This window comes from Episyrphus balteatus, chromosome 3, assembly GCF_945859705.1.
Source record: "Episyrphus balteatus chromosome 3, idEpiBalt1.1, whole genome shotgun sequence".
NCBI classification, from domain to species: Eukaryota; Metazoa; Arthropoda; class Insecta; order Diptera; family Syrphidae; genus Episyrphus; species Episyrphus balteatus.
The window spans coordinates 61,215,354-61,236,523 of record NC_079136.1 but is presented as its reverse complement, the minus strand read 5'-3'; the positions used below and the strand labels follow the sequence as shown (position 1 = coordinate 61,236,523).

The 21,170-nt window shown below is 33.7% G+C and overlaps 2 protein-coding genes and 2 long non-coding RNA genes across 7 annotated transcripts; 2 read left to right on the top strand and 2 right to left on the bottom strand.

Moving 5' to 3' along the window:
• Positions 1–1,603: 1,603 nt before the first annotated feature.
• On the bottom strand, positions 1,604–10,334 carry LOC129915408 (THO complex subunit 3). The gene is made up of 6 exons (XM_055994923.1): positions 10,155–10,334; positions 9,981–10,076; positions 9,639–9,923; positions 2,090–2,243; positions 1,841–2,026; positions 1,604–1,779 (listed from the first exon to the last, which is right to left on the bottom strand). The coding sequence occupies exons 1-6, from the start codon at positions 10,242–10,244 to the stop codon at positions 1,625–1,627; spliced, it is 966 nt and encodes a 321-aa protein (XP_055850898.1). The 5' UTR covers positions 10,245–10,334; the 3' UTR covers positions 1,604–1,624.
• Positions 10,335–11,157: 823 nt separating this feature from the next.
• Positions 11,158–12,535, top strand: LOC129915555 (uncharacterized). Of its 2 annotated transcripts, none has more exons than XR_008772325.1 (4): positions 11,158–11,379; positions 11,535–11,823; positions 11,881–12,161; positions 12,222–12,535. It is a non-coding gene; the product is annotated as an uncharacterized LOC129915555 (long non-coding RNA). The 2 variants fall into 2 exon arrangements; XR_008772324.1 differs by having other exon boundaries at positions 11,158–11,464.
• LOC129915554 (uncharacterized) lies at positions 11,535–14,226 on the bottom strand. 3 transcript variants are annotated; one of them, XR_008772323.1, is made up of 5 exons: positions 13,784–14,226; positions 13,608–13,708; positions 13,396–13,543; positions 13,089–13,335; positions 11,535–13,025 (listed from the first exon to the last, which is right to left on the bottom strand). It is a non-coding gene; the product is annotated as an uncharacterized LOC129915554 (long non-coding RNA). The 3 variants fall into 3 exon arrangements; XR_008772322.1 differs by having other exon boundaries at positions 11,535–12,584; positions 12,643–13,025; positions 13,608–14,217; XR_008772321.1 differs by having other exon boundaries at positions 13,608–14,222.
• An 895-nt stretch (positions 14,227–15,121) lies between these two features.
• LOC129916063 (2-(3-amino-3-carboxypropyl)histidine synthase subunit 2) lies at positions 15,122–20,604 on the top strand. Its single transcript, XM_055995827.1, has 3 exons — positions 15,122–15,407; positions 15,471–15,599; positions 19,387–20,604. Exons 1-3 carry the CDS (start codon positions 15,255–15,257, stop codon positions 20,488–20,490), a joined length of 1,386 nt encoding a protein of 461 aa, XP_055851802.1. The 5' UTR covers positions 15,122–15,254; the 3' UTR covers positions 20,491–20,604.
• The last annotated feature ends 566 nt before the right edge of the window (positions 20,605–21,170 follow it).

Below are 21,170 nucleotides of genomic sequence, written 5' to 3'. Positions count from 1 at the left end.
TCTCTGAGTTTCAAATCTCAAATGTTGAGATTTAATCATATTATATTAATTCACCGGAAATAGAACGTTACCTTGCTACCTGAATGTCAAATTTCCATATGATAATCTGACAATTGCATTTTTTTTTTAATTTTGAACCCTATATCTCAAGAACTACTACTACTAAGCAGCTGAAATGATTGATTTGGACTATGTTACAAGATTGAAACTCCTGGCTTCTTTGTTAAACAAGTAAGAAGGTCATCAAATTCGAATTGGCTCCTGTAAATAAGTGTGTAGTGCCAAAGTTGTTATAGAACTTGGTTAATTCTGACACCGTTCCGCACTTCAAAAGTTGTGCTTTAATGGCCAATCACGAGAGAGTCCATGACGGTAATTTGAAATTAGGCATTAGAGATTAGGTTAAAGAGAAAGAAAAACGTAAACTTAAACATTTCGTCAAAATTCTATACGCATCTTGGTTAAGCTTCTATTCCTATCGGCAACTGCGAGTTGTTTTTGTTGTGCATGTAAACGCCAACTGCGGATACGGATAGCAATGCCGAAAACACACAGCTATTGCCATATTAAGAGGAGAAACAACGTTCCAATAAGATAGCGAACTTGAAGAAAGACAGATGTGGAGTAAGTATGTTTTCTACCAAAAAAAAATAAAGCTCAACAAAAAATTTAACCATAAAATTACTCTGAATACGAAATTACAGTCAAATGAAAGGGTTTTTTTCAATTTTTTTCCCAAATAGAAAAGAAAAACAAAAAATGGTGCGATTTTAATGGTCTAGTTATTAAATAATCAGTTTATGGCTGATTCAGCAAAAAATTTAGGATTTTGCATCACGATAAATGTCGTTTTCGTTTGGTTTGCCTCAGAGATTCACTCATTAAAGAAAACATTCAAACATTTAAAATTTGAGTCGCATCTAGTCAATTATGAATTTTATTGCTTGCTTGAAAATTTAAAAAATTCTGAAGACTTCTAAAATCTAGATGCTTGCAGACACTTTTGGACATACAATCGAAAACGATTTAAATAAGGCCTTCTATATTTATTGTTTTTTTACGTCCAGGATTTTGGAAACATTTTCCTGTTTTTTTGCGTAATCATAGGAAAAGATTTGACTTTTTGCAAATCACTTCCTTCTGATTCCAAATTAAAATTGTAAACGAAAAAGATCGAGCGATAAAACAAAAAAATTTCGTTCACAACAGAATTTCACAACACCAACATTCATTATCGATTTTCGACAAAAGTCCTCTATTGATAAAGATTCACAATACCAAAAGTCATTTCGATGATCGAAAAAAGTCGTCTATCTATAGAAAAACGACACTCGCAAAAAGGGCCATAGTAATAGGACTATCTCCTCAAACTCTTCATTTTTGGGTCTATTAAGGACTATAAAAGTTAAGTTAATTCCGTTTTAAATGGAAAATTGGTAGATTTTCTGCATAAAAAGTTTTTTCTTGAAACTTTCAAAACCAAACGTTTTGCTATTGAAAGATAAAAGATTTTTAAAGCCAATTCGACGTGATTAATCAAGTGAATAGAAAGTTCACCCGAATCCGTTATAGAATAGGGCTAGTACAAAAATAAAACATCTCATGAAAAAAAGAAAAATAAATTTTATTCAGAAAAACCATAAACTTTTAAATTGCCAGCTTCTCGGCGCCTATCGTTGTTATCTTTATCGTCGCATGCATAAGCCAGCAAATATTGTTTTGGATGCCATGCAACTGTAAAAGTAGCTGCATCTACGGGAATGTCTGATATTTTTTCTCCTAGAAACGAAATGAAGGTTTTCAGATTTATTTCAACTTTATTTATTTCATAAGATTATACCTGTTTCAGTATGAGCTATATCAATTAATAGATCTTCACTAGCTGATGCTAGAAGCTTCCCATCATAACTAAATGATATTGTACGCACTGGCCAATCTAATCGAGAAAGAACTCTCAAACAAGCTAGTTCATTGGCATCCCAAATAGATACAAGGGCATCTGCTGATCCAGTAGCAAAATACTTTCCTGGAAATTTATAATATATCTTAATAATTGTACTTTTTAAATTGGACATGCAAACAAACAAACCTGTTGGATCAAATTCAATACAAATGCAAGTGGCAGGATGAGCTTTTAGAACATGTTGTAATTCGAGTCCAGGGTAATTGAGGATATGTACACAACCTAGACCATTTGTGAGAAAGAACATATCGCTGGTGTTGTTCCAAGCAATTTCATTTACCTAAATGAAAGGTCGGGGATATATTTATATTTATTAATTCGTTAATGATCTAACGATAGAATTAAAAGCTATTTAAATACAATTTTAATACACAAATTTTACCTACAAAATAAATAAATCATAGACGTGTTTTTTTCTAATACTCAGTAGCTACTCATTTTTCATTTTATTCGTAAAACAATAATAGTGGAGTAACTAAAGCTCAAAAATTGGCAATATTAGGGAACCCGGCCGAACAGCTTAGATTTTGATGATCTTTTTTTTCAAACGTCGGTAATTAAAAATACTTTAAACTCTATAGATTAAAAATTGCCGGTGTTGCATTTTTTAATAAAAGTTTTAAAAAAAAATTTAACTTATTTTTTTTTTAAAGTTCGACATCTAAACATAAAATTATTTTGTATTCATTTAATAACCCTTACTGTTGAAAGTTAAATAGCAAAAATTTAAAGTTCTATTAAAAAAATAGTTAAAATATACTATTCAGTAATAATTACGTAGGTACATAATTTTTAAAATTGTCATTTTTAACTGTTATGTTTATAGTTAGAAATAACTATTGTAATAATCACATGCCACAGCAAAATAGTTATTAGTAACTATTTTGTATAGTTACAGAAAACTATCTTGTCGAAGCGTGCCAGTGCGACTACAAGTTTCAAGTCGTGTGGTACAAAAATAAAGACTTTTGTTTAAAAAGAATTAAACCTGTTGTTCGTTTAATTTTTTTTAAACAAAAGTCTCCATTTTCGAGATAAACCAGGGGTCGAATTACGGCATACGTTCGTTAACGAATGGTTGCTATGTGTCCCTATCCTTTTCTAATAATTAAATAGAGACAGAAATAGTCAAATGTTAACGTATGATCGTAATCGTGTGCCGTAATTCGACCCCAGTTTTAAATCATACAAATTTTTTTTCAGGGTGTTGCTCCAAATAAAAGTAAGAAATTATCATTATAATTAATTAGTATTAATTATTAATTGTTCAAAATTATTTAAAACATTTTTCAGTTAAACAAAAATCAATTATGAACAGGGAGACCAAGCTACCAAATTCCGCGAGTCCTTATTTTGGTCCATCAGCATTTCGTTTGAACCACTGCTTTTGGGACACTGTATAAAAACGATTCTAAATATAAAAAAAAAAAATACAACTAACAATTTTTTCATTTTTAGTGGTTTTTTTTATACAATTTCCCTTTTTATACAATCACCCCCCTCATGCATTGTATATATGTAGTCCCATAGCCCCTCCCTCCATCTAACTATTTAAATATTCACAAATAACTATTTTAATAGTTAAATTGACTATTTAATAGTTAGTTTTGGAAAATTATTTTTATTTATTTATTATTTATTAACGAGCACTTAAAAGTAACTAGCTAATATAAATTTTTAAAGAGCCTAGCTGCGAGGACTATTAGCTCTGGGTATTTTAAAATAAATTTAAATTTTAATTTTTAGGTTTGATATGAGATTGTTTATAATTTCAATATTTGTATGATTTGGAGTTGTAAGTAGATCATATACATTATTATTTTTTAAAAACTTTTTAGATGTTATGCAATTTTTTAATAAATGTTCTAAATTTAAAGTTTCGTTGCAAGTGGTGCATATGGGCGGGTTTTGTTTGGTGAGGAGGTATTCGTGAGTGACGGCTGTGTGTCCAAGCCTAAGTCGAATAAAATTTCTGATTTTATATTTTGGTAGATCCGGGTATTGAGGATATGTTTTGTAGCGGTTAATTTCCTTATAGTGGTGATGGTATTGGCTCCAATCATTTAGCTGCTTCTTTCTTAGAGAATTTTGTATGAATTTGTTCATGTCTTTTTTTGTAAAAATGTTGAAGGAGTAAACGGGTGCCTCTTTTGTGGAACTGGCAGCTCGATCTGCTTCTTCGTTACCGCATATGCCAGTATGGCCGGGTACCCACATCAGTTTGATTTTATTTTGCAGTTTGAAAAGCTGATTTCTTATTTCGGTTACTAGTTCTACATTGTTGTTTGGGTTTATAGTAGCTTTTAACACAGACATACTGTCAGAGCAGATTATAGTTCTACTACGTTGTTTAGCTGCTGTGTTGATTGCTTGTAGAATACCAAAAGCTTCAGCTGTGAAAATGGATGTGAAACCCGGCAAAATGCCAATGCTCATTATTTGACCATTCTCTTGTGTTACTGCGTATGATGTGTTGTCTGGGGTCTTAGAACCATCGGTGAAAAGGAAATTCCATCCTTTGGTACGAAGTTCCGATGCGATGCTCGAAAAAAGAGCTCGGTAAATGGTGTGACTGGTGTCATTTTTATTATATTGAGCTAGGTCCATGATTAGTAATTCTGGATTGATTTGCCAAGAAGGAAATGACGGTTTGAAGTTGTACCCTAGTTTTGTCGGAAGTTGAAACTGGTTAGCTTTGACTAAGGCTAGATTTAGAGTTGATGGGATTCTCTTCATAGACTTTTGGTTCAGTGCGTTCACTATGTCGTCGTCAATCACTGAATTCCTGGAGAAAACTAATTTCGGTGTTAATTTCAGAGTCATTTCTTCTATACGTTGTTCTACGGATGGAAGTCCAGCTTCAGTTAGTAGATTCCGTATTGGTGTTGTTGGAAAAGCATTGAGGCATTTTCTTGCTGCTTGGTGGTAAGGAGGTTTAATAATGTTGAGGGTTGATTTCGCACACTTGCCGTATATATAGATACCAAAATCAATTTTACTTAAAATTAACATTTTTGTTATATGTGACATTGTATTTACATGGATATTACATTTGTTACTACCTAAGTATTTTATTATATTACATCTCGCAGCTAGGGATTTTCTTAATTCTAGACAGTGTTCCTTCCAATAATACTTATTACTAAAAATTAATCCTAAAATACTTAAGTTATTTACATTAGGGATAGGTGTATTATTTACATATAAAGTTAGATTAGGACAATTAAGTTTGCGGCAAATATGCAATGTCTTACATTTTGTAAGTGACAATTTTGCTCCAGATTCTAAACACCATGCAAGGATATCTTGCATGGCATTTAGAAAAAGATCTTTGCATTTTGTTAAGTCGGAAATTTTGCTCAGAATATACACATCGTCGGCGTAGAGACAGTGGTCTAGCAGTTTATGACCATTGAGTATGGAGCTAATGTCGTCAAAAGCTATGGTGAAAAGCATTACCGAGAGGGGAGATCCCTGCGGTATACCATTTTCTAGTGTATATAGTTTGGAGAGACAATTGTTAATTCTTGAAGAAAATTTGCGGTTTGAGAGAAATGATTCGACATATTTGAAAATTTTTAAACCAACATCCCATTTTTTTAATTTTGTAAGAATAACATGTTTACCGATTCTCTCAAAGGCTCTTTCGAAATCCAAGGCCATCACGGATACGTGGTTTTTTGACGAGATAGCTTTGGAAATGTAGTGGTCTAAATGGAGATGGGCATCTATGCAACCTTTGTTGGGTTTGAAAGCTACCTGTTTAGAAGATATGCATTTCTTTGCCTCTGTAAACCAAAGAAGACGTTTCGCGATGATTTTTTCTAAGACTTTAGATAAGCATGATATTAACGATATTGGGCGATAGCTTTCTATAAGAGAAGTGTCCTTGTTTGGTTTTGGAATAGGAAGCAAAATACCATTTTTCCAGTTTTGGGGTATCGTGGAAGTATCGATAATGTTGTTATAAAGCTGGATGAGCCTTAGCTTGGCTGCAACGGGGAGATTTTTAATCATTGGATAGGATATCCTATCTCTTCCCGGAGTTTTACCCTTAGTTTTACTGAGAGAAGCTTCGAATTCAAGAAGCGTTATTTGTTTTTCAATTGTTTGGGCGAAATGATTGGTGGTAAATTCCCCTGGAATGTAGCTGGAAGTTTCGGTTTTTTTGCACCTGAATTGTGAGTCAAAGTTTGTGTCATTTGAATATGCAGACCATGTTTGGGCAAAACAATCTGCCATATTGGCTGTGTCCGTAATTATTACATCTTGACATTTTATACTAGTAATTTTAGATGGTGAAGAGTTACCTGTAAGGCGGCGAATATTTTGCCACATTTTCTTTGGAGTCGAGCTAGGGCAAATCTGTGCAGTAAACTCACCGATGCTTTTAGCTTTGCTGTCTTTAAGTGCTTTTCTAAATATTGCGTTAGACTTTTTGTACAAAATTAAATGAGTTTGTGTAGGTCTTTTCTGGAATGTTTTAAGTGCAGACATTTTAATTTTGCGAAGTTTTGTTAACTCCGAATTCCACCAGGGAACTACTCTTTTAACTCTCGGATTACATGAAGGATTGGATTGAGGAATAGATGAATTTGCCGCTGACCTTACCGCTTTTTGAAGTATAGCTGCTTCTTTGTTAATATTGAGGCTAGTTGGTTTGTCTGCTATATAATTTTGGATTGTGTTTTGATATTTGGACCAATCAGCTAAATCGGTTTTGAATTTGAGATTTGGAGGGTATTTTTCTAATGTTTTCCCAAGAGACAGGGTAGTTATAATGGGGAAGTGGTCACTATTATTTAGATCAGCTGTAGTTTTCCAGGATATTCCTGGAAATAGTTCTGAAGAGCAGCAGGTTATATCTATGTGCGTAAAGGTGTTATGGGTTGAAAGGTGGGTGGGCGAACCATCGTTTAAAATTATTAGGTTGGAGTTTAACAAGAAATCCTCAATAATACGGCCTCTTTTATTGGTGGTAGAAGATCCCCATAACCTACTCCATGCGTTGACGTCGCCACCGATTATGATTGGAGGGTCTATTTGTGAAATAATATTGCTAAGATCGGTTGCATGTATATTTTGCTGGGGAGGAATGTAAATGTTTATATAGGTAATTTTTATATGGAGTTGGAACTCAATACAGATAACTTGCAAGTTTGAATTAATGGAAAGAATTTTGTGTGGGATATTTTTTTTTATAAGAATACCTATTCCCTGTTTACCAGTAGTGTTACTTTCTGAATTTGTAAAATACCCATTGTAGCTCTTTGGTACGTTAACCGATGACCGGAAGGGTAAGTGTGTTTCTTGCAGTGCTACTAGACCTGGGTTGTATTCTTTTAATAAAACATTTAACTCGTCAAGGTTATTGAAAAAACCTTTTAAATTCCATTGCAGAATGTTGAGAGTCATGTTTTTTATTTGGCAGGGCTCCCACTGCTTCTTTTTGCACGAAGCAAAAAGAGTGTGATTTCCTGTGCCCGGATCATTGGTGGTATTTTTTGATGGATCATTTGTTTGTAGAGAGAGTATATTTGTTGTTGCTTTATTTTGTTGATCGGATGGAGGCCACGACCCCCCCCCCCCCGATCGCCAGACGTGCTTGCTGATCCGTTATCAGATAGGCAAGCACGCCCGGCGATCGAAGAGGATCGTGGCCTGAGCTTTGGGTTGTTATTGTTGGAATTATGTTTGCTCATCATCAGATGTTTGCATATAATAAGAATTGTTTTCAATTAAATTATTTGTAATCGAGGAGAAAGGAGATTTTGGAGGGGTTTGAGAGCTTAATATTGTTGCTGTTGCTGTTGTTGTTGTTAATGAAATATTGTTGTTTGGTTTAGAATTGTTGAATTGAGGTGTTTTGGATGGTTGAGATGTAGAAATTTGTTCATTGTTGGATGGAGTTTGGATATTTTTTGGAATTGAAGATGTGCCGGAAGGGATTGCGGATGATTGAAATTGAGTGCGGATAGGAACTATTGGTTTTTTTGATTGAGTCTGGGTATTTGGGGTCTTTGAGATAGCTTCACGAGCTTTGGAGGAGTAGGCATTAGAGCTGGGGGGTGTGTTTGTTGGGTTTATTTGGTTGTAAGCGCGCTTGGCTTCGGCCATTGTGCACTTGTTTCTTGTTTTTATTGTGAGAATGTCTTTGTTTTGTTTGTATTTTGGACAGTCTAATGAGGAAGAAGGGTGTGGCTCTAGGCAGTTAGCGCACATGGTTCGTGTGCAGATTTCTGGTATGTGTGGTGGTAAATTACACTTTTCGCACATTTGAGGTTTCTCACAACGCTTCTTTGTATGGCCCAACAGCTGGCAATTCCGGCACCTCATAGGATTGGGAATATATTCATTTACTTTGACTTTGTTCCATCCTATTTCAACCGTAGAAGGAGCTTGATATAGGTTGAATGTAAGCAAGATAAGACCAGATGGGACGAATTTGCCATCAATAAATTTGTTAAATTTATAGGCCTCAGTAACGTTTTGTTCGCTCATTCCCTCAACTATATCGGATTCTGGAAGGGTTTTGATCCAGGGAGCATATACTACGCCTTTTGAGGAGTTGAGACGGTCGTGATATTTAACCTGCACTGGACACGTGTCTGCAATTTTTTTTAGTTTGAAGAACTTTTCGGCAACCTTATCACTGTTTGCTAAAATAAGAATACTACCATCTCGTAGTTGTGTAATATTTTCGTATTCGGTGCTAATACCATCGATAACTTTTTTTAACACAAAAATACTGACAGATGAGATGGGATTCTCATCGCTCTTTTGTGAGATAACCACGAATTTGGGATTTTTGGAAAAAGTTTTATTTGGGAGAGTTGGGAATATTTCGTGTGTTATAGTTTTTTGTTTTTTTGGAGGGTTCGATAGTAAGGCGTCAGGAGACAGCCCTTCATATCGATTCCCTTTAGCTTTTGACCCCATTTTGGGGAAAGATAAAGGGAAAAAAACTTATTTACCACGTGCAAACGATGAAGATTTGCTTTATTAGCGAAAAATAAAGAAAGTACAACCGGTTAGTAATGAACCACTCGGGAGAGAAAAGGACGGATATAACGCTATTTATCGAGATCCTAAGTCGCTGTCAAATTTGCTAAATGATGTTTACTCATCGAGAGCAAGACGGAGACTGTTTTTTGGAAAATACTTGGATAGACTATTAAAATAGTCACAATTAACTACATATGTTGAACTATTTAAAATAGTTATCCCCAATTTAACTATGAAAATAGTTAAAAATAGTTTAAAATGACTATTCTTTCTCTGAGTGTATATTGCGAAAGTAAGGGAAAATTTACAAGCAAGGGTCTGTGAGAATATGGAGGCTACGTGGTTCTTTCGGACCAAGGAAGAACCTTCTCTGTATGCCTTCAAGTCTTTTTATGTGAACAGAATAGTAAGGTGCCCATATTATCCGTATTCAAGTATGGGTCTAACTAAAAATATATATAGAAGGACGTAGGGATCACGGAAGTCACGAAAAAATCTTTTAATAAAGCCTAGAATTTTATTAGCGTTTTTAACTATGAAGTTATAATGGTCAGTGAAAGTCAATTTATTGTTGAGAATAACTCCTAAATCAGAGAAAACGAAAAGCTTACAAAGATAAAATGAGATAAAATGGTTTACTTTCTTTCTGATTCCAGTTTTCTTAACCCACCTCAAAATTGAACTGTTCCTCAGCTCGAACTTTATTTGTTCTAGTATCAATAAAAGTAACCAAATCTTCTTTGTTGCCAACAGCAATAGTTCTACCATCCGGTGACCAAGTGATATTAATGTTCTCTCCTTTAGTGTTCGTCACTGTCGAACATTTTCCCGCTCGAATATCCCAGATTCTGACCGTTTTATCACCACTAGCTGTGCTAAGTAGTTCTGGGGTGAATGAATGCCAACATAGTTGGTCTACTGATCCAGTATGGCCACGATAAGTGTTTTCTTTATTCTGTAAATGCAAAAGGTTAGGAATCCATTGAGTTTATTAAAGTGCTACACAACTTACCACACGTTCTCGATCTAGTGTGAAGACTGCAACTGTTTTATCAAAAGATCCTGATGCTAGGCGTTTGCCATCACAGCTCCAACCAACTGAGTGAACCTAATAACCAAGAAATAATAAGATAAAATGTAGTTCCTGAAATAATTGAATTGATGCTACAAAACCGGCATCATTTACCTTGGAAGTGTGGGCCTTTTGTTCTTTTATTTTACTATGAGACTTGAAAAAAGTTTGTAGTTCTTCAATGTTGGCATTTTTGCGGGGCATTTTGTAAAATTTTATTAATAAAAATGTTGCAGAAAAATATTAAAAAACTTTTTTTACTTTCAGTAGGTAGGAAATAAACAAACAAACGTCAATGCAGAAATTTTGAAATGTCAAAGACAGGGTTGTTATAAACCAATGACAGGACAAGCTGTGTTCAATGTACCAGAGCAAGGAACTCACGAGTCGTGAGCTTAGAGGATATAATAGCCCTGTTCCATTGGAGGTGGTAGTTTACTCGTGACGTGAGTAGAAATCTAGTACAACAACTACACATTCGTATCTCCTCGAGTAGAAGATCATGTGTTAATTCTAGTACTAGATCTACTCATGAGTAAACTACCACCTCCAATGGAACGGGGCAAATATATGGAGTGCTTCCCAGCAAACGTAGAACTACAGAAAAAACCGGTGAAATAATATAATAATAATACATATTATGTACGTAAAGCCTGGTACGCTGCTCGCGCTAAATTTTAGCTGAGATAAAATTCCCATACAAGTTATCGATAACTTGTATGGGATCCATTTTATCTCGGCTAAAAAATTTCGATAATTTGTATGGAAGCTAAAATTTAGCTGAGATAAAATTCCCATACAAGTTATCGATAACTTGTATGGGATCGATTTTATCTTGGCTAAAAATTTTCGATAATTTGTATGGGAGCTAAAATTTAGCGCGAGCAGCGTACCAGGCTTTAAGCCTGGTACGCTGCTCGCGCTTAATTTTAGCCGAGATAAAATTCCCATACAAGTTATCGATAATTTGTATGGGATCCATTTTAGCTCAGATAAAATTTTTCGATAATGGGAGCTAAAATTTAGCGCGAGCTGCGTACCAGGCAATAAAATTTGTACTGATATTGGGTGCGTTCACGTACGCACAGATACCCTATCCAAGATACCTAACAGGGCTATTCTGGGCAACCTCACTGATGTCTCACAAGTCACAATAACCTCATAACTCCAGTTAAACTCGATTTTGTGACTTTTTCGTATTCTAACGAAAACCTCACAGTCACAAGAACCTCATAAGGTGTGGTGAGTTTGATTTTGTGAGGTTTTTCGAATTCTGGCGTACCCTCACAACTTGTGAGCCTCATAAAAATTGTAAAAATTGTGATCTCCTTCAGAGCAGGTCACAACTCACAAATTACTAGAATTTTGACATTTTTTATGTCCATAAAATGTTTTGAGAACAAATAATTTTAGTTTTTTTATTTGTTAGTCAATAAAAATGGAATTAGACCTAATTTTGTTGTATCTAGTCATAATCCCATATGACTTCTGTAGGAAACTCAGGACTATCGTCACAGTAGCTTTTGCTGTATCGAAATCAAATTCTCATTGAATCTGGAAAAAAGCCTTCAATCAGGTTAAAACTATCAAGAGCAAGTGCTCTCCTAAACAGTACGAGACGAACAAAATAAGCCCAGAGTGGGCAACGTTATTTTTGACCCAGCATTAGGATTTCATGCGTGAGACTCAAACACCGTTGAAAGAAAGAATTTACAAACTAGCTGCCAGTCCAGTGGACTGGTTGGTTACAAGAAACACAAAGCTGTGGAAGACATCGATTCTGGTAAGCTATTTTTTTTTCTAGATTCTATGGTGTCTAACTAGCTTATTAAATTTATAGACAATTGTCCACCATCTGTGCTGAAGAAGCTTTCCAATAAACAAAGTAATGCTTAAAAACCTGCGTCAAGCCACCGAAGTTGGTGTCAATCGCAAACAACATAAAAAGACTATATAGCAAAACGCTTAAAAGCAGCAGCGGCAACATCATCGACAAGTGCGCATACAACAATTACAACAACTTCAGTATATCAGCCCCAAACACCAAATATAATAAACAGAGTCTAATGACGTCCGCAGTTGAAGTTCCTTAGCCTAATTGGCAATTTTTAGTCATCACAGGTAAACCCTTAATTTAGGATTTTTAGATCATACTATTTTCAAAAGCTTTATTTTTCTTAGGTTGACACAATAAATCAACAGGCCAAAATCAGCCTCCAGTTGACCACAAGATACAAATAAGGCCAATTGTCAATGATTCAGGCCTTTAAATCATTCCACACTACAACGGCCAACTCACAATCATCACCCACGGCAACAGTAGCAACATCAGCAATAGCAACAAGAAGCCAATGCCAAAGCATTAGCGTATGCACTTATGCAGCCATAATGCAACTACCAGACCATAAGCAATACCCCAAGTTCCGCAAACACTGTGTGTCTCAATTTTGTTTTTACCGATCTCAAATTCACCAAAAGATCACCAATCGCAGACTCTGTTGAAAAATTTAATTTGTTTTGATTTACAAAAATCTTTCCTAAATTCTAGAAATTAGAGATTTATATTTTTTTAGAAAAATTATTTTATTAAAACCCATCTTACAATAAAAATAACGTATGAATGCAACCAAAATCATAAATTTGAAGTGTTTTTTCTCAGATACGTGGGTTTGCGCCATCTACTAAATGGCAGGCGAACTGGAGTTCAAAAGACAAGCGTTCAAGCTCCATTTGTCTTACAAGCATATTAATATACACGACCTGGTGCAAGTGTTGATTCCTCCGTCACCGATGAGAACAGATGGAGAGTTTTTTGTATACTCTTAAAGATGGGGACACAAAAACTTTGTCACGACAGCCAAATAATATTTCTTGCTTTATGTTCTTTCATAAACCGCTCGCCAATTCTTAATGCAAAGAAAATGGGCTCAACATTGAGTACCTTCTCGAATACAAAGAGAATCAATTGCGTATGTGTAGTTTTGTCTTAAAATTGAAAAGAAAATATTATATATTCTTTCAATAAAAAGAATTAATTCTCAATCTTACCTCATACAGAGGATGCAACAAATACTCGAACAGTCATTAACCTTCCATCCAATCACAATATATCACAACACTATTGTCGTATACTCGCCCATTTGCAATTGCAAAAAATCACATCGAATATCTGAGCATCTAACAGGAACTCAATGACGTTTGGAAACAAATGTGCGAATGTGATTTCCCATGCAACTAATATGGCCTTGAAAGCCCAAACCAAGAAGAAATTGCCTTTTTAGATTACTCCATATTCCTGCATTAGATTGGAATGATGATTTTGTATAAGTTAATTTTGATTTGTTTTTTGGTTTACCTCATTTTTTTTTTAACATAAGAAAATGCAGTCCCAGCAGATTTAGTAAAGAAAATCCTTTTTTTTTCCTAAACAGGCGGATGCGGGCGTGAATGATCCATTATACAATTCTAGTTGGTTTGATAATTCCATTTTTTTTTTTTGTTTGCTGAAAAATATTAATTTTAAAACTTAAGGTTCATTCGAAATAATATAAACAAGGGAGAAATTACTTATTTTTTTGGCAGTTCTAATAATTACAGCCTACTTCGGGTTGAAATTTTCGGTCTGGTAAATAAGGTGTATGGATGTTATTGTTGATGACGAAATTTGTCTACGTCGAAGGTTGTATGGTATATTCAGTTTGATAAAAAAAATAGCCATTTATTCATAAGTGAAATTGAATTACTTATATAAATAATTTGGAGGAGGTTGTAATCCATTAGTTGGAAGTGTTGTTAGATAATTTTTATATTTCCTGCATATGTGCATGAAATATGCTTGGTTATTGAGTCCGATTTGTGAGCGTGTTTTGAAGAATTCTTTGTCAACATTTATGCGTTCGTATTTAAATTCCATGTTTGCCTTTGTTTTCCAGCTTAATTCGTCTAAACGTATCAGATTCTCTGTACCAGCAAACCAGAGAGATCAAATTTTTGTAGTCCTTCATTGCCACCAAGACGGACAACCAATTTGTCGTCCTTTTTTTGACAAGATTGCGGAGTTTTGTTGCTTTGGGTGAGAACGAAATAAGTTTCGGGCTAGCGATTGGTGTTGCGGCACCTTTGCCGATACTTTAAGTCAAAGTGGCAATCTTTTCACATTCACTTTTCAGTTGATCAACCTAATATGGACGCTTTGAGAGCCATTGTTTTCCTAAAAGTAAAAATCTTCATTTACAAAAAGCGGAGAAGGATTGCATTCACTTATTGTGCATGACTTGATTTAAATGCAATCAATACTACTTGCCGTTGTAATAGGTAACTCATGCCATCCGATGCCGGTGATCCAAACACTTCCAAACTTAAATCTCATCTTTTGATGAGTTTCACGTTCTTTTGAGTCTCTCTGACTGCCTGGTACAGGTTGGAGTCCATCTCGACGAATGTCTTGAACTGCGCCAAGTTTACACTTTTCTTATAAACAAGTGCAATTATATCATCAAATGCAAAAATTAAGTTGGGATTGTTAAAAAAATTATTAATTTCTTGAGAGTTTATTAATTCTAAAATATGTGAATTGAATATTGTTTTTTTTTTTATCTGACAAATCAGCTGGTTGTCAAAATAAGAAACTCACCTCTATCGTGGTGAATTTGTTGTGAGGTTTCTTATGAGGTTTTTCGCAGAATACGAAATTGTGACAACCTCATAAGAAACCTCACAAAAAAAACCTCACAAAAAATTGTGACTTGTGAGCATCACAACTCCAGAATAGCCCTGTAAGTATCCGCTACGTTTGTGAACACGAATCAGCTGTTCTTCAAATCTCCCATAAGATACACAAGAATCCAGAAATTTTTAGGATACCTTTGGATTTTTTTGCTTGTTAAAACATGTGTTCGATCAGCTGAGATTTTATATGGGATTACAACAACACAAAGGTATCCGGATACCTTTGGATCGGTACGTGAACGCAGCCATTTACATCAACACACTATCCTAAAAATGGATGGGACGGACAGTTTTCATTACTGAAAAAGATATCAAACATACCTAATTTCTCAGACATCCCTGACTTGGCCTTCTGCACTTTTGTCAAAATCAAAATTCTCCGAACATCTCGAAACTGCATTTTGCAATATTTTTATTTTCACTTGAAAAAAAAAAATATAATTTATTAAATTTATCAAAAGTGTTTTACTTTAAAATATATCCAATATGTCCACTTCAGCATTCTCCACATCTGAAAGTGTTTCATTAGAACGTCAAGCAGAAACAGACAACGATTTGGACACTCCTTTCGAACAAATTTGGTCTGACAAACACTTGAAAGTTTGCTCTGGTTGGATTAAACAAAATAATTATAAAAATGTTAGCAATTACTATTTTTATAAATTAACTTTAAATAACAACACTTTGATTGTATTTCTCTAGGTTTGTCTACAATTCCCAGACAATTATCTTCCTTTTAGTGTGAGAATATCGGACAGCTTGAAGGCCGAATGCAAAACAAATGTCTTTGTTCTGGCCGATACATCCTATGGCAGTTGTTGTGTTGATGAGGTAACATTTCACAAAAAATAATGTCCCTTAAAGCTTAGTGGAGTAACTAAAGCAAATTATTAGTGAACCCGGCCGAACAGCTCCGATTTTGATGATCTTTTTTTTTCAAACGTCGCACAGTGCAGTATTTTGGTCTAAAAACTGCCCAAAAATATTTGGGCAAATTTTTCATACAAAAATAGCTAGGTACCAAATATGTAACTTTTTCATTTTTTGGGTACAGTAAGACTTACTTAGGGCTAACCCACTTGCCTCCCGATTAGCCGGGAGAAAAAAAATATTAAAAATAAAAAAAACGTAAAATCCTGTTTCTAAAAGTTCATTTAAAAAGTTCAAATGACCAACTCCATATGCGTTTCGCCCAAGTCACAGCATCTAACTGATGAGCCCACTGTCGAAACGCATATGGAGTTGAGATCATTTGAATATTGCGTCAACATTTTAAGTTGATTGGAGCAAAATTGACGAAGTTATGAATATTTTAATACTTCGCTCATGAATGTTTTATTCCAGGATTGAAAAATTTTAATGGTTTTCCCCACAACTAACGTTTTCAAAGTCAGTTCCCCTCTCCCCCTCATAACTTCAAAACTACTTCACCGATTCTTTTAAAATTTGAAATACTATTTCTGTTCATATTTTAAAAGGTATCTCTTGAAATTTTCTCAAAAATTGAGAAATTTGAAAATAACCGAACTGTGCGTCGGTAATGAAAAATACTTTAACGGCCGATTTCTTCACAGAGTCCTAGCGCTGGTACCGGTCCTAGTCCTAAAGTTAGTACTCAAATCGGTATCAACTCATTTCTTCACTCAAGTACTAAGCCCTAGAACTGTCAATTTAGGACCGAGTACTAGTTAGGACTTGGTCCTAGCTAGGTCCTCAAAATTAGGTAGTACCTGGTTATTATACCAATCGTTAGTACTCAAATTGGTACCAAGTGATTTCTTCACACAAGTTCTAAGCCCTAGTACTGTCAAATTGGTACCGATTTTTGCTAAAAGTTAGAACCTAAAATTCGACAGTCTAGCGACGATAAAACTTGATTTGGTTGGATTTTTTCCATTCATTCAAAAAATTTAATTACCAGTTTTGAGATTTGATGTCCTTTTAAATTCATTTTTTGCTTTTTTCGGATTTTTATTCTGATTTTGGCATTTTATTTTTTTGTCGAAATTGTGCATTTTGTAATTTTTGTTTGAAGAAAATGGATTTAATTTTTGATGCACAATTGGAAAACGACATCTGTCCAGCAATTAAAAAAAGTTGTGGGTAGACGTTTTTAATAAAAAGTCGGCGCCTTTTACTTCTTCAAGTTATAGTTAATAACGCGACTCTCACCGATTACTTCTATCAGACATAATCACACAAAAAAAAACTGCACTTTTTAAAACTGTTATTTTTATTGAAATTATTTTTGTAAGTACAAACATCTAATACGCAAACTATCTTTTTTTATTGGCTAACTTAATATGATTCTTCTTCCGGCAGGCGACCCTCGTAGTTAACAGATCATGACATCCCATTTTTAATTTTGACACTTCTTGATAGAACTTGAATTTTATTTTTTTTTTATTTTCATTTTTTCTTGTTAGGGGTTCTTAAGCGTCATTAAAATGTTTTTAAATTAAATTATATTCTCAATGGTGATTTCACTAAATTTAAACGCTTTTTGTCTATTTTGTTTTGTTTAATTTGTTGAATTATCAAAATAATATATTTAAAACATCAAAATATTGTCAAAATGACAGTTAGACCAGTTTTATACGAATTAATTCTTAGGACTGCGTTGTGAACTTAGATCAGGTCCTATAAATGTGAAGAAATGCTCAGGTACTAACTTTACGTTAGGACCGAGTACTAGTGCTAGGACCTGGTCTAGCTAGATCGGGTACTAGGCTGACTTAGGACTCATGTGAAGAAATTGGCCGTAAGATCTATAGGTTAAAAACTGCCGCTGTTGCCGGAATATTTTTTAAATTAAAATTAAGTTCTTTAAAAGAAAAATAATTTTTTTTGTTTAAATTTCATATAAAATGACACCAAGAGATTGTCCAGTGAGTGAGGGACAATCTTCCATAATTTAAGAGATAGATGCAATTTTCTCACAAACTGACTTCAAACACAAAAAATAATATTTTGAACACAACAGCAACACCTGCAATATTTTAATATAGGTACATTTTTAAAAAGCTAAAAGTTAATTCCTATCGGTTAAATTTAAATCAAATGTAATGAAGAGTTTTTGAAATATCCAAGGAAATTTCGAACGAAATTTATTTTTTTTTTCTTTTAGAATTTTTTAGAATTAGAATTTATTAATTTCATTTCAAGTTTACAATAATTCATACATTATTTTTACTTTTTACAAATAGATAAATATAAATATTAAAGCATAATTTAATTTTTAGTATTAATTAATTTAAATATATGCATTTACTTTTTCCATGAAAAACTTATTTGCTGATGTTTTTTTTTAATTTTTTATTTGTATTTTTATTATTTTGACTTTTACATAATACTCGATGGTACTTTTTCTTTAACATGTTCGCTTTTGACTTTGGAGACTCAAAATTTTTTTTCGCTTCAGCACCGTACTAGGCTTAAATGTAGGGATGGGGAAAAACCGGCCGGTTTAAACCGGTTTCGGTTTTTTTGCTTCGGTCAACCGGTTTTTTTGTCCTCGCGGTTTAAACCGGTTTTTACAAAAAAAAACCGAAAAAAAAACCGGCTGAAAAAAAAACGTCCAACAAAAAAAGATCCGACGAGACAAAATGACTGAAAATCCTCAAAACATTCATTCCATATCAGCTTAAAAAATTCCTCAAACTCCTATTAAGAGTGAGTTAAAAACTATTAACAAAATCAAACTAAAAAAGCTTTGATCAGGGATTTTCTTCGAAGTTTTTTTTTTTTGGTTGACAAATTAGGTTAAATTTTTTTTTACTGTCAAATCAAGCAAAAAAACCGAAAACCGGGTTTTCCTAAAACCGGTTTATTGGCCCGGTTTAAAATCGGCCGGTTTAACCGAAAGGAAAAAAAACCGAAAACCGGTTTTTGTACTAACAACCCCCATCCCTACTTAAATGTTATTCGTTTAATTCAAAAAAGGGAAAGGTAATATATATTAAAGTTTTGAAAACAGAAAAAAAATTTAAAATTACTTCAATTTCATTGGATTTTTTTTTGATAAAAACCGAATTTTCCTATTGAAATAATTATTAATTTTCTTTAAGACTTTGACAAACAAGACCTTCAACTTTCTCTATTTAACCTTCAACAATAAAGGTTGTTGAATGAAGAAAAAATAACTTTATATTAGCCGTGTTTTATTAGTACTCAGTATTTTTCTGAATTCAAATAAAAACAAATATGGCCAGCAAATTTTGAAAAATAAATGCATACTTAATACTTTATTACGAAAATTACAAAAAAAAAATGTTAAAATTTTTTCAATAATTTGTTTTCAAAATTTTGAGTTTGAGTTTTTACCTAATTCTAATTTAGAAAATAGAAATAAGCGTCTAGGTTTTTAAAAAAGAAAAAAAAAAATTTTTGTTCACAAAAATCTTCAATTAAATTAAAAAAAAAACAATACGGAAACAGCGGAAGTTTTTAACCTGTAGAGAGTTAAAGTATTTTTGAATACCGACGTTTTAAAAAAAGATCATCAAATTCGGAACTGTTCGGTTCCCTAATATTGCCCTTTTTTGAGCTTTAGTTACTCTACTATTATTAAAGTCTACTTTCTTCATCGATTCATATAAAAATGTAAATGATATTATAGATCGCTGCTGCTCACGTCGAAGCCGATAGTTTGATACATTTTGGTAATGCGTGTCGCAGTAAGGTTTCTCGTCTACCAGTTCTCTACATGTTCCCAGAGTTACCCTTTGCCATTGAAGAATTTGAAAAACACATCAAAGCTCTCAATGTCGAAGGTAAACCTGTATCAATTTACTTAGACATTGGCTACCATTACCTGTTGGATCAGGTATCTGATAATATGTTTGAAAACGTTAGGGTTTTGCTGTCCGGAGCACAAGTTTCTATCAAAACATATCCATTCGATGAAGAATCACATGAGGAACACGAAACAACGGGCGATCGAATTTGTATTTTTATCGGCGCCGACAACAATCGCTTCTTTAATCTTTCCCTAACATCAAAAGCCGCCCAATGGTTCATTTACAATCCAAAACTTAATATATTCGAAGAAAAGAATCCGCTCACTGCCAGTTACATTCGTCGCCGATATTTTTATATCGAAAAATGTAAAGATGCACAAATGCTTGGATTGATTGTGGCCACACTTACATCGGACGGGTACTTAAATGTGGTCACTCGTTTACAAGAAATGGCCAAAAGCCATGGTATTAAAACTCAAATTATATCCGTTGGCCGGATAAATCCAGCAAAATTGGCAAATTTCCTTGAAATTGATTGTTTTGTCATGATTGGATGTCCCTTCAATAATATGTATACTTCAAAGGAATTCTATAAACCAATTGTTTCGGTGTTTGAAGCTGAAATGGCATTGAATCCAGCTTGGCATATGAAATATCCAGAAGCGTATGTGACTGATTTTAAGGAAATTCTTCCAGAAGGAAGTAATTATATGGAATTCAAAGCAGATGATGTTACTGAAAATGATGTTAGTTTGGTTAGTGGGCGGATGCGTAGTTCGGGAATTGGTGATGGTGAGGAAAGTGTGGAAAATGGAACACAGGCGATAGCACAAGTTGGAAAAATGCATCTAATGGAAACAAGTAATGGGCTGACGTTTGAGGATCGAACGTGGAAGGGATTAGATCCAGAGCTGGGATGTACTGAACCAGCAAAAATTCAGAAAGGTTTAAGTGGGATTCCAACAAATTATACACATGACTAGAGACTTAATTTTATTACAATTATTTTTTTTCTTGACAATTTTTTATACGCTTTTTCAATAAAACTCGCTTATAATTGCAATTAATAAAACAATTAATTAAAAAAAAGTTACAGATTGATGTTTTTTTATTTTAATGTTTCCAGGAAAGAATGAGGAGGTTATTGTTCATAAAAGAGAGTTATGACCAGATAAAGGAATTTATTAACCTAAAATCTTTGGGTTTTTAAAGTTCTCAAGTAAGCTTGAAGCTACAGTACCACCCTGCTTCAACCCAAAAGATAAAGCTCAATTTTTCTCTACCTAAATTTAAGAGTAATTTGGAACTTCTCCAATGTGAACACTCGCGTTTTTTTCTAAATTTGATTTGAAAATAGGTACATACCGTAAAATGATAACAATCACACATGATGAGTTTACGATTGAGCCAATTTCAACAAAAAAATTTATATAAAAGCGTTAAGGTAATCGTAGTGTATACAAATTTTGGTACATTTTGAAAAAAAACAACATATTTTTCATTTAAAAAAAAATAAATCAAATTTTCTTTTGAAAAATCAATTTTTTGAGAACGGTTTTATGAATTTTTCCGAAATTTCGTTTTCAAGTGTAAAATTTCCTTATAAATGGCATTCAAGCTTTTTTTTATATTTTTTTTTTAATTATTTTAAATTAGAGACTCC

Excerpts from the sequence above, each read along its gene's own strand:
- LOC129915408 (XM_055994923.1), bottom strand. The coding sequence starts at position 10,244 with ATGCCCCGCAAAAATGCCAACATTGAAGAACTACAAACTTTTTTCAAG. Across the intron at positions 9,924-9,980 it reads CACTAGATCGAGAACGTGTG|AATAAAGAAAACACTTATCG; the intron begins GTAAGTTGTGTA and ends TTGCATTTACAG. Across the intron at positions 1,780-1,840 it reads TATAGCTCATACTGAAACAG|GAGAAAAAATATCAGACATT; the intron begins GTATAATCTTAT and ends TTTCGTTTCTAG.
- LOC129916063 (XM_055995827.1), top strand. The coding sequence starts at position 15,255 with ATGTCCACTTCAGCATTCTCCACATCTGAAAGTGTTTCATTAGAACGT. Across the intron at positions 15,408-15,470 it reads AACAAAATAATTATAAAAAT|GTTTGTCTACAATTCCCAGA; the intron begins GTTAGCAATTAC and ends GTATTTCTCTAG. Across the intron at positions 15,600-19,386 it reads GCAGTTGTTGTGTTGATGAG|ATCGCTGCTGCTCACGTCGA; the intron begins GTAACATTTCAC and ends ATGATATTATAG.